The sequence below is a fragment of the Mauremys reevesii genome, linkage group 8 (assembly GCF_016161935.1).
Source record: "Mauremys reevesii isolate NIE-2019 linkage group 8, ASM1616193v1, whole genome shotgun sequence".
NCBI lineage: Eukaryota > Metazoa > Chordata > Testudines > Geoemydidae > Mauremys > Mauremys reevesii.
In genome coordinates, this window is record NC_052630.1 from 6324940 (window position 1) to 6336329 (window position 11390).

An 11390-nucleotide genomic window follows, 5' to 3' on the forward strand; every position below is an offset into this window, starting at 1 on the left:
GGGGATAGGAGACTGGTAGGCTGCAAACGCCTGTTCGCCCCACTTGTTGGGGCGGGGGGAGATGGGTCCATGCCCCAGTTAACCCTGTGTCTTTCTCCCCCTAGCTGCTGGAGGTGAACAAGCAGTGGGATCAGCACTTCAGGTCCATGAAGCAGCAGTACGAGCAGAAGGTACCTCCTAGGTGTTAGCATGTGCCAGGGCAGATGCTGTGTCCGCACCTGTGAGCGCTACACACAGACCATTCTGGGCGAACTGTTCTCCTCCGAACTGTGCAGTTCTTCTGCAGTGTCTCGCAGGCGAACGTGTGCGTGTGTTTGCAGGGAGCAGCATGGGGGCTACTCGGGTCTCCCCCGCCCCTTTAGTGCACTCTCCATTCGCGAGGCTCTGTCCCCATCCATATAACCGTTCACTCCCCTTCCATCCATGCCAGCCTAGGCATCTATGCCATCCTCATCTTCACCGTGGTATCGGAGCCCCTCTCTTGCCCTTGGAACCTCCTGTTTCATGCATGACACAGGCGGGGAGAGGCAGCTGAAGGGGCTGTGGGAAGTTAAGTTAAAATGCAGGTGCGGGTGGATGGGCAAATGGGGTTGGGGGTTGCACCTCTGCTGTGCACAACCAGCTGCGGGGGGCGCTGCGTTCCAGACGGTCACATGGCCACCCTGTCCCCCGGCAGATCACAGATCTGCGCCAGAAGCTGGCAGACTCCCAGAAGGCGCTGAACGAGCTGGAGGCAGAGCGGGAGCCAAAGCAGAGGGACTTTGATCGCAAGCTTCTCCTGGCGAAATCCAAGATAGAAGTGGAGGAGGTGAGTCTTGGGCGGGAGGGGCTGTATCCTCCCCCCCCACCCAGGAGCTGGGCAAAAACCAGGCACTTGTGCGTTGGCTTCCTCTTGCCACAGTAACCCTGGCTCCTCCCAGCACATCATCTCCCTCTGGCTCCCCAGGGGACTCCTGAGCCAGGCTTCTTCGGCTGAGTCAGAGCCACTGTGTTAGCAGAATGGTTGGACAAACTCTGGGCCGGGGCAGTGGGGAGGGGTGGGACGTGTAGCTCTCCTCCAGGCTCTGTGAGGAGGCAGCGATCCTTCTGCGTGCCGCGCCTTGGAGCAGCGGGCAGGCCCCATGTGGGCTCTCTGGGGGCACTCTGCCTCCCAGTGCCGGTCTCCTGCCTCAGCGTAGTAAAACCCCCCTGCATGGGAGCAAACAGTTGGAAGGAGGCTGCCTCCTGTCAGGCCCCAACAACCAGGCCTGCCACTTACCAGGCCCATCTCGCTGCTTTCAGACTGACAAGCCTGGCTGGCGTGGGCAGAGAGAGAGAGTGTCAGCCTAGGGGGAAATGTCTGCTGGGGGTGAGGGAAAGAGGCTCCGAAATCTGCTGAGCCCTCCACAGGGGCCAGTTCTAGTTGAGGGAAGGGCAGAGAGGTCTGACTAGACTCCCTTCTGCTGAGCCATGGCCATGCGAGAAGGCACCTTCCCGATCAGAGCAGAGGTGCTGCTCTCTCTGCTCCCCGGTGCTTGACCCGAGGGATGAGTCTTTCCTCTCTCGCACCCACTCTGCCACCTGGCTTCTCCTTTCTGTCACGCCCAGGGAGGGAACGACAGGCCTGGGAGGAAGGGTGGTGGGTAACGTACGGCCACACCTTCCTCTGACCTCCCTGCCTCTGGCTCTTTCAGGCAGAAAAGGAGAGGCTGGCTGGGGAGGTGAGGGATCTGAAGCAGAGAATCAGGTTCCTGCAGGAGCAGCTGGCACCGGTCACCAAGCAAAGGGAGTACCAGGAGAAGGAGATCCAGAGGCTAAACAAGGTGGGTAGTCTGGCAGCATCCAGCCCTGGTCGCCCCTAATAAGTCTTTGGTTTCCACGGACCTGTTCAGACAGGAGTTCCTGTACCTCTGGCAAACTGCAGTTCCCCAGGCACTGCCTGCACCTCCTATGCAATGCACTGTGTCTCCGAGCAAGGCAGCAGCTGCCCCTTTCCATCCCCCTCCTCCCAGCTGGACAGGAAACCCAGAGCAGCTGCTCCCTGTCCTGCCTTCCTAGCCAGGATCTTTCACAGAAACCCCTCCTGGCCAGCTGTGCGGTGCCGGAGAGCAGTGGCCCAGGGAGACCTGCGGTGCCTGAGCCGGGGAAGTGCTAATGTTCTAGGAATTGGCTGAGCTGAAAGAAGAAACGTTTCTCCCCCCTGGGAAGAGTCTCTGATGGAATCTGCCTCCCTCGCCTCGCTCAGGGGTGGATGCACCCTGCCAGGGGATTATGGGAGGGCCTCCGCTCATGGCTCCATCAGACAGTGTGAGGGCAGCTGGGGGCACGTCTCTACAGCTCAGCGGTTGGTAGCTGCAGGTCGCCGGGGTCATAAATGGAGCCTGTGCTGACAGTGCACAGGCCGCATGTTGCAAGCGCAGCCTGTCTCTCTTGGGGATGGGGCATTACAGGGGAAATAGCCCTTTGTGGCACTTGGCTGGCAGATCCCCCTTGTGCATCAAGCCTGCCTCTCCTGGTGTTCTGGATAGCAGCCTGCCCCTCCTCAGACCCAGCCTGCCTGTCCCTCTCCGTCAGTTCCGAGCCATGCTGGCTGACCTGCCCCTCGCCGCGCCCATGTCTGAATCCTGGAGGGACACAGCTGTGCCCTGGGCAGTGCATGCCAGAGGCTTTGCCCAGACATCCCGCAGCAGCGGCAGGCGCGTCTCGCTGTTGGATAGTATCAGGGGGTAGCCGTGTTAGTCTGTATCTACAAAAACAACAAGGAGTCCGGTGACACCTTAAAGACTAACAGATTTATTTGGGCATAAGCTTTCTTGAGTCTCACTTCTTGCATGCATCTGAAGAAGTGAGGGTTTTTACCCACGAAAGCTTATGCCCAAATAAATCCCTTAGTCTTTAAGGTGCCACCGGACTCCTTGTTCTTTTTGTCGCTGTTGGATAATGACCAGGGCTCTGTTTGGTCCTTATCTGGAGTGGTGAGGGGGAGGGAGGGCCAGTGATAACGCGGGATTTTCCAGGAGGCAGAAAGGTGGGGATTTTGTTTCTTTTAATCAGCAGCTGGAGCAGGAGAGGAGAGAGGGCCTGGGTGGTGGCTGAGCCCTTCACCTGCACCATGTCCAGGCTTCACTTGGTTTGTCTGCACTAACTGGATATCTGTTGTTCCGGGGCTGCCTTCTCAGCCGCCTTCCAGCTGGGCGTCTGCCCCACTACCCTCTGCACTCTAATGGCGCCCTCTGTCCCTCTTCACCCTCAGGCGCTGGAGGAGGCTCTGAATGTCCAGGCCTCTGCTCCTGCCCCTTCTGCACTCAGTAACGCCGCGGAGCCGGGCGGGAGCATGAGACCACACGAGCTGCTGACCCAGAACGAGCTCCTGAAGCAGCAGGTAAGGAGGGATTGTGGCTCTTTCTCTCACTCCAGTTCCCTGGGCTAGCTAAGGCTGCAGAGCCCGTGAACTCAGACCCTGGGAAGGTCTCGGGTCGCTGAGCAGATTTCGGTGTGAATGTTTGTTAGCTTGGCATGAAGAATTTCAACATGCGCTCACAGAGACGGTGCCTGCCCTGCCACCCCCTGGACCCTGCGGGAGGTGTCTGACAGGGCCCAGTGACCCTCTCTGCCTCTTCTCTCTGCCAGGTGAAGATCTTCGAAGAGGACTTCCAGCGGGAGCGGCGCGACAGAGAGAGAATGAACGAGGAGAAGGAGGAGTTGAAGCAGCAGCTGGAGAAACTTAAGAAGCAGTTAACAGTGTCCAACAACCAGGTAGGGCCGTGGGGTGAGGAGTGGGGGAGTCGTGCTCAGAATGCTCTGTGCTCTGAAGCAAACGTCAAGAGGCGTTTTGGGAAGAGGAGGGACAAGTCTGTCCCCGAGCCTTCAGCTCTGCCACGCGATGGCGTCTGCTGTGTGCCTGGGTGCGTTGACACAGCCAATGCTGGGAGAGTTGACTGGGCGCAAGTGAAAGCCACTGGCAGATGGAGCTGGATCTCTCGACACGATCCTTCCCTGAGCCCCGTTTGTGCCGATCGGCCAGCGAGCTGACCCTGGAGGGCGTGTGGTGTGGGCAGTTTGTTCACCGCTCCGCGCAGATGGGATGGAAGTGAAGGCCGTGCCGGCTGGGAAGGGGAAATCGGGTGGGAGAAGACGGCAGTTTCCAGAGTGCTTTGGCGTCAGCAGGGGCTGGGGGGGCAGAGACAAACACAGCAGACAACGTACATTCACAGTGTTCAGGGCCCTGCGATCCCACCTAGGATGGCGATAGACCCGTGTCCCCAGCGCCGGAAAGCTTGCGTCAGCCAGCAGCGTTCAGGTCTCCCCCCCCCTCCCTCCCACCCCCGGGTCAGCTGAGCCCCCTGGCTTCGCTCTGTGGGGTGGGGGGGTACGCGACAAAGGCCTCCCGCGAGCCCTGGCTTCTCACCAGCCCCGAGGGTCGGTCACTAAAAGGTTATTGAGATGAAGTTGTTTTCTTGCCTCTGTCGTGGCCTAGAGCCAGCTCCTCCCAGCCTTGGGGAGCTTCGTGCTGAGGGGGGTGGGGGATGTCGTCTGTGAGATTTTAAAGCTCTCTTCTCCTCGCGGGAGTCGCTGAGAGGCCTGGGCGGAGGAGCCGTCTCCTCCATCGCAGCCCCGGGCAGCAGCTGCTTGGGCTGCTCTGTTTGAAGAGCTGCAGAAGCTGCCCCCTTGGGGAGATTTGGGGCTGTCCTCCCCTGTCCCTCTCGCCCCGGCACGCAGCCCAGCCAGTCACTAGCTCTCGGGGCAGCCAGTGGTGGGAGACCCAAAGGAGCCTGTTGGCATCGGGGGCGCCAGGCAGGGCTTCCGTCAGTGCTGATGAGGTGGCTTTCGGTGCTTGGCCCGAGGGAATCCTTCCCCCTCATTTGAGTGGGGGCTGCCAAAATTCCCCTGCCTTTTGGGCCGTAACCCCCCACAGGAAACCAGCAGCCACCGGCTGCCAGTGCCCAGCGCCCGTGAGGCCGTGACCCAGGCCGGCCTGTGGATTTATTTTAAAGCCCCTCTGGGATCATGCTACGGACGGACCGGCATGTGCCCAGCGAGGGTGGGGGCAGTGGGTGCTTTCAGTGCTCCGGCACGGGCCCCAGGTTCGGCCCCAGCGTGGCTCTCAGTCGCTGCTACCAGGCTGCTGGGCCGCCCTGCCCTCGGCGGGCAGGAGTTCTGTCCAGCGTCCGCGCGGGGGGGGGGAGGGGGGTGCTGTGCCGCACCGCGGCAAGGCCCCTCTCCGTTCTGACCCCGCCTCTCCTCCAGCTGCGGCTCTTCAAGGACGACTGTCAGAGAGAGAAGGAGGAGAAGGAGAAACTGAAGAAGCTGCTGAAGCAGCACAAGCAGGTATGGAGGGTGGTGGGCGGAAGCAGCTCTCCCCTCTTGGGGACGGGGTGTTGGCCGGAGCAACGTGGGGGTTTTCTGGGGGCGGGGGGTTGGAAAGGGAGCAGCAAGGCCAGGGCTACCCTGGGAGTTTGGTGCCCAGGCTGTAAAAATGCCTGCATGCTGGTGTGCAGCTGTTCGGGAGGCTATGAAATCAGAACGTGGGCCAGTTACCGGCATGCTCTCTGCATCCTGCCCCCAGCATAGAGGGTGTGTCGGGGCATGGTTGGTGCGGGGCGGGTGTCTAGCCATAGCAGCACTGAGGTTGCTGTAGGTGATGCTGGGGACTGAACCTGCCCTTGGCTGGTGCCGGGATCAGAGGACATGAAAGGATCTTACAGGCACCTTTGCCTCTGCCTAGGATCTTGTGCCAAGTGCATGTCGGCCAGAGCCAAGGACCAGGGCTCGTGGTGCACAGATGCTACCATGACAGGCACATTAGGCTGCCATAGGTGGGCGGAAGTGGGGTCTCTATAAGCTGGGCTGTCTCGGCTTTGTTCCTGAATCTGCCCATCTGCCTCTTGCAGGTTTCTGGAGAGAGGCTGCACCCAGAGCCGGTCCCAGGGCCTCTCAGCCCTGCCTGCCCCATGTACCAGTTCCAGTATAGCCCTCCAGTGCCCCACCCCGTCTACCGTGGCTACGAGGACTGGCAGCAAATCCGGTACCCACCTTCAGCGATGCCGGGCGACCACCCACCAGTGCAAAACTTCCACCACTTCCCTCCTGTGAGTACCATCTTGGGAAGGCATAAGGCTGGGCCAGGGTGGGGCCATCCTGCTCCTTGCATGCACCTCCCAGCCTCTCCTGCAACATCTGGATGTGTTTCAGGCAAGGTGGTTCCTGTCATACAATCCCCAGCTAGCAGCCTGGCCACCTCAATCCACCCAACCCCCTGCCAGCTAAGTGTAGGCAGCCGCCTGCCCGCTCGCTATGGGCCTCATTCCTTATCCCAGAGGGAGTGCAGCTGTGCACACACAATGCGTGTGCAGTCAGCGTGACTGCGTGCACATGCCAGGGACTGCACACACAAATGACTGATCTGGACGATTTGCACAGACTGCTGGTGGGCCGCACGTGGTGTGTGACTTACTGGCAGAGCCAGGGCCAGCCCGCAGGAGTCCACGATCCATTTGCTGGACTCCGACCACTGATGAACTAAAATGTCCGTGTCTGTATGTCTGACCTCACTGATATTTTCCTCTCCCCCATCTATCTATCTGCTTATCTGGCCCCAGCACTAGAATATCTGAGATCCTCACATTCTTGAATGCATTTATCCCTGGGAGGGTCTATTACCCCATTGTACAGAGGGAAACTGAGGCACCAAAAGACTGTGTGACTTGCCCAGGGTCACACAGGAAGCCTAGTGGGGCAGGGAATTGAACCTGGATCTCCCAAGTCTTGGGCCAGGGCTCTAACCACTGGATTATCTTCCTACATCCCCATCTGCCTCCCGCCAAGTATTGCTGTACGGAATCTGAGACCTCCTGTTTCCTGCCTTCCCTCACGCTGCCCCGTTCTTTGCTCTTCCTTTCAGCCAGAATACACCTGGCGCCCACCTTGTGCTGTGTCCAGGACCCAGAACTCCCAAGCAGTGGAGGGAGTGAAACCGCTGCCCAAGGAATCCGGTAAGGAAATGCTGCTCTCGCATGCCAGGGCTTTCTTTCCTTCTGCTGAGAGTGGCGCTGCGTGAGAACCCTGGACAGCTGCCGTTCGTGTTGCAGCTCGGAAAGGCACAATACTGCAGTGCATTGAGGCAGTGGGCGTGCATGGTCAAATCCCTTCTGTCACCAGCTTGGCATTGGTTTGTCCATGTCACAGACCTGCTGCATGAGGATCCGGGGGCTGTAGTGGAACAGACCAAGGTGCTTTGGGAGAGCCCGGCATGGGGAAGCTTGCACGCTACTCCCTTGCCCTCACTGGGCCTCAGCTCTGCCACTGCTCAGCCCCAGGAGCATGGAAGCTGAGAGTAAAGTTAACTACAGGCCTGAGATGGCCCCTGACAACCCCCCTGGCCCAGCATGTGGGAATAACATGGGATGCTGCTGTGATCTGTTTAAAAATGGCTCTAAATAGCGTGTGTCCCAGGAGAACGGAGCGATACTTACGCAATGTGGGTGTGCTTTCTGTCTTTCAGAACCTGCAGGGCTTGGGTTACCAAAAAGCCAAAGGCCGGTTTAGCTGTGGGCTAATGTCAGAAGAAGAGGGGGCGGGGAGTGTGCGTGCCTGAGTGTATCTAGACCCTGCCTCCTGCTAGTTATCCTGTTCACACACTCTGTATATAACAGCAGATCCTTGATGGGCTGGGAGCTGCTGAAGAGAGAATGCCCCGTGCCCTGCGGAGCTGCTGAGGAGCAAGTAGCATAGGTGCTTCCTTGGAATCCCAACTGGGAACCCGGCCTACGGGGGTTGTGCAAATGGCCACGTGTGGTGATCTTGTTCCTAGCCATGTTGCTTTGGTTTTAATTTGATTCCCGGCCTTGCATTCTGCAGCAGCACCTGCTGGGAGCCTCCCATTTCCTGTGTTTCACCAGAGCCTTCCGTGGAGGATTTTGCTGCAGCCTGGTTTTGTATTTTAACGTGTATTTGCTGGCTGACCCCAGAGACTTTTTCCCATCAAATAGTTTAGGTGGGAGAGCCGCCCCATACAATCCCATGACGAGCAGAGAGGCCAGCTGAACGGATGTCTGATACCCTGAATAGATGGGTGGGGGAGAGGGTTTAATTGTGTGTGGTTCTTTTCGTAGTTAAAAAGAAGCCAAGCTGAAGCTAAACTGAATCCATTGGTTCACATCATTTATCTGTGAACACTCTCTAGGACTAAAGGGAGCGCTCTGGCTTGGATGGCTTTTAAAGTGTCCCGAGTCCAGGAGTCAAATGTAAATGTCTCTCGCCTCTCCATTGAAACTCGGGCGTGTAGCGCTTGCCCCGTGTAGATACTACCCAGCCCTGTGTACATACATATACATACACACTTGCTGTCCATAGAAGATGTGGCATCCCTCATTCTTTTTCTAGATTGACCTCACAGTCCAGTCTCTGAGTGATCAGGGAGCCGCTGGCCTATGGTGTGCAATAACCCTGCCTTTATTGCTCCCAGGGAGCAGGCTGTGAACTCTACCCCTCTTCTCCCATCTCCCCAAAGCAGAGCTAACGAGCCGCCGTTCGGTAACGAGTTAAGATTTTAGGGCCCGATTCAGCAAGGTACTTTCAGCACGTGTCTAACATCAGGCGTGCTTTGACGTCGGTGGGACCTCTCACCTGCTCAAAGGCAAGTGGGTGCTTTACCTTGCTGAAGTGGGGACCCGAGGGAGAGGAGGAAAACCTGATGGAAGCAGCAAACAATAGACACAAGTTCCTTTGTGGGCCCAGGCAGACCTGTTCTATCCCACTGCGGTGCGCCCCTGGGCTTGGCCTGCTCTGCAGACTCCCCGGGGTAGCTGTTGCGAAGTGCCGGGGTATGCTGAACAGGCAGCTCTGAGTACTTGCTGTTCAGTACTGGCAGTGGCTTTGATGGGGTGACGGGTCTTCCAAAGAAAAAAATGACAATGAAACAAGGTCTGAGGACAGGAAAGGAATGGCCGTGTTCCGATTCCTCAGTCTCCCTGAAGAGGCTAATGTGTCTGTTCTTATGCGAGGGTATTGTGTGTGCAGTGTATTGTTGTCTGTAATTAATCTGCTGTATGTTAATTACACAAATGGTAATGTGTTCTTGGGAGGGGGCTCTTGCCCCTCCTTTCTTGTGGGTGTCACTTCCCCTGGTTCCTCCAATTCCCTGTTAGCTGTGCGGGCTAGTTCTGGGAACAGTGGGCAGATCTCTGCCGTTCTCTATACTGTCGAACGATAACTGGAAGGGAAGGGGAGCAGAGGAGCTTTTCACCCCATCTTCTCTGCAGAGAAAACACCCAACTCATTGTCCCTCACCTTTTCCTCCCCTACTCCATCTGCTAGGGTTTCCTTTCTGGGATGTGAGTGGACTCCGGTCCCCTCCAGATGCTGACAGTCCCTGGAAAGGGACTAACCCCATCTGAGGGAGGTGCTGTGGGTCGACGTAACCCTGGACAGTCGTAGGACATAGGGGGGTAAATTCAGGAAGTGAGCAGTATGACGGAGCACCCCCAGCTCTCTAAATCACTTGCGCTTCATTAGCCTAAAGCTGGGCCGAAGGCTGGACTCCTTTTCAAAGTAGTTTGGGTTTTGTATTGTTTGTGCAGAAATGTGCCTATCCATACTGGTAGATATTTCAATATAACGCCTGTCTGTGTGTACACACCCTCCCCATGATCTCGATTTAAATCTGCTACATCGGCCAGAGGGTGTGAACTTAAACCCTGGGGGAGCTTGCAGTACGGGAGGCCAGCTGATAGCTCTGTCTGTTCGCTGACTCTGCACTGCACATGTTGCAGTCCATGGGGTGCGTTCGCTCACCAGCCATTCACTGGGCTGTTGTCCGTGATCACATGGCACCTGTGTCCCCAAGAACCTGTATCTGGCATCGCTGGCATGTGACTGAGGGTTTCAGACTGTCAATCTAACAGCGCTGTATGTAGTGAGCTGGCCTCTGTTTGTCTGGTTCATAGGAGTGGCCCCATGGGCTTCCCAGGCACTGTTCCCATGCGCAAAGCAAGCGGATTTGGCCATGGCGGTGTGAAGACAAGGCTACCACTGTAACCCAGGCTAATAGAAGTGGTTCCTTGACCTCTTCTAGGGGCTAGTTCATAGATAGAGACTTGAGTCTGCTTCTGCCTCTGAACTAATGGACCTGCTCTTTCAGCTCAAAATCTGCCCTGCCTGCCCCAGACCAGAGGGAGAATAACAAAACCCCAGCTCTGGAGGCTGGCTGTACTGTTCCTGTGAATACGGCCCGATAGCAAAAGGGACACCCGCCCGGCTTACAGCGAGTGAAGCCTGTAACTAGCATACGCGTGTGTAAAACGCTCCATGATTTGATCTCCCCTGACATCAGTCACTCAGCTCGGTGGGTCCCCTCAGGGCCTGCTGGCTTCCTGCGACTGCCCAGTTCTGCACCCACTGCCCCGTGTCTAGTTTTTTTTTTCAGCGTGGCTCCTAAACCACCCAGCCTCTCGTTCCTTTGCTCTGGTTGCTGCCTGTCCCTTCAGTTCCCTGTTCACATGGGTTAAATCCCATTCCTTACAGCTCTGTATCTAGGCCTGGATTCGTGTCAGTCTTGTATGCGAAAAGCCATCCCTGCTCCAGATGAAAACTCGTGTGAAGAGTGACATCCCCAGAGGGGTCTGACTAGGTTCGGCACTGGGCCCTACCATGAAATGTCTAGCTCTGGCTCTGGGCTGCCTTTCTAGCCGATGGCTCTGTGTTTACTACGCACAGCGACCCGCGTTGTTATTGCAGCTGAAAAGGGATGAAGGGGCCAGTTTTTCTTACCCCAATCCCCATGGGTTCCCCACACGGAGAAGACCATTTCCATGGATTTGGGATGTTTCACCATCCATTTTGCTCACACGTCTAAGACATGCTCATGTTTTAAACTGATACAAATCCAGCCACTCAGCCTAGGTTTTGAAATGCTCCCTGTATAGCAAATATCCTGGAAAACAAACCCCCTCCATTCCCCCAGGGGGCAAACGTCTACCCCAGAGATGCATGTACAAATCTCTGACACGGGTTGGTTGGTTTCTGTGCAGAAAAATTATGATGAATTGTAACAATAACTGTTCCTTTGCAATACTCCTTAATAAACGATCTGGAGATTTTTTCCACCCCCAGCATTGTCCACTCTGGGCTTGCTTTGTCGCCTTGTGTTCTCAAACAGCGGCGATGCCTAGCAAAGGGTTCCCGTCTTCGAGTGAAAACAGTGTGTTAGGCTGGTGCCCTAAACTGAATTACTGGCAGAGTTTTGCTCTTCATCACAGTGCTTCTTAACTAGCAATTGCCAAGCGTCCCCAGCCGGAAACGACTCCCTCACCCCCTACACACGTATCATCTGCTACTGCAGGGAGCTGATTTTGGGGTGCCCATCTCCCCACTGCGTAGGGCATTTGAGGGGGATGGGGGGTGCTTTTGCATGA

At 56.8% G+C, this 11390-nt stretch overlaps 1 protein-coding gene across 6 annotated transcripts in view; it reads left to right on the forward strand.

The window, feature by feature from the left end:
* Positions 1-11087, forward strand: part of TNIP1 (TNFAIP3 interacting protein 1) — a 46351-nt gene extending 35264 nt beyond the window's left edge. For 3 of the 6 annotated variants that reach the window (XM_039483335.1, XM_039483334.1, XM_039483337.1), the window contains 9 exons: positions 105-170; positions 677-808; positions 1674-1802; positions 3233-3361; positions 3610-3735; positions 5227-5307; positions 5871-6068; positions 6881-6971; positions 7481-11087. In XM_039483335.1, coding sequence (XP_039339269.1) covers positions 105-170; positions 677-808; positions 1674-1802; positions 3233-3361; positions 3610-3735; positions 5227-5307; positions 5871-6068; positions 6881-6971; positions 7481-7524 — 996 coding nt within the window. In that variant the 3' untranslated portion in view covers positions 7525-11087. The remainder of the gene's footprint in view (positions 1-104; positions 171-676; positions 809-1673; positions 1803-3232; positions 3362-3609; positions 3736-5226; positions 5308-5870; positions 6069-6880; positions 6972-7480) is intronic. The other 3 variants (XM_039483336.1, XM_039483339.1, XM_039483340.1) reach the window with 3 other exon arrangements.
* The last annotated feature ends 303 nt before the right edge of the window (positions 11088-11390 follow it).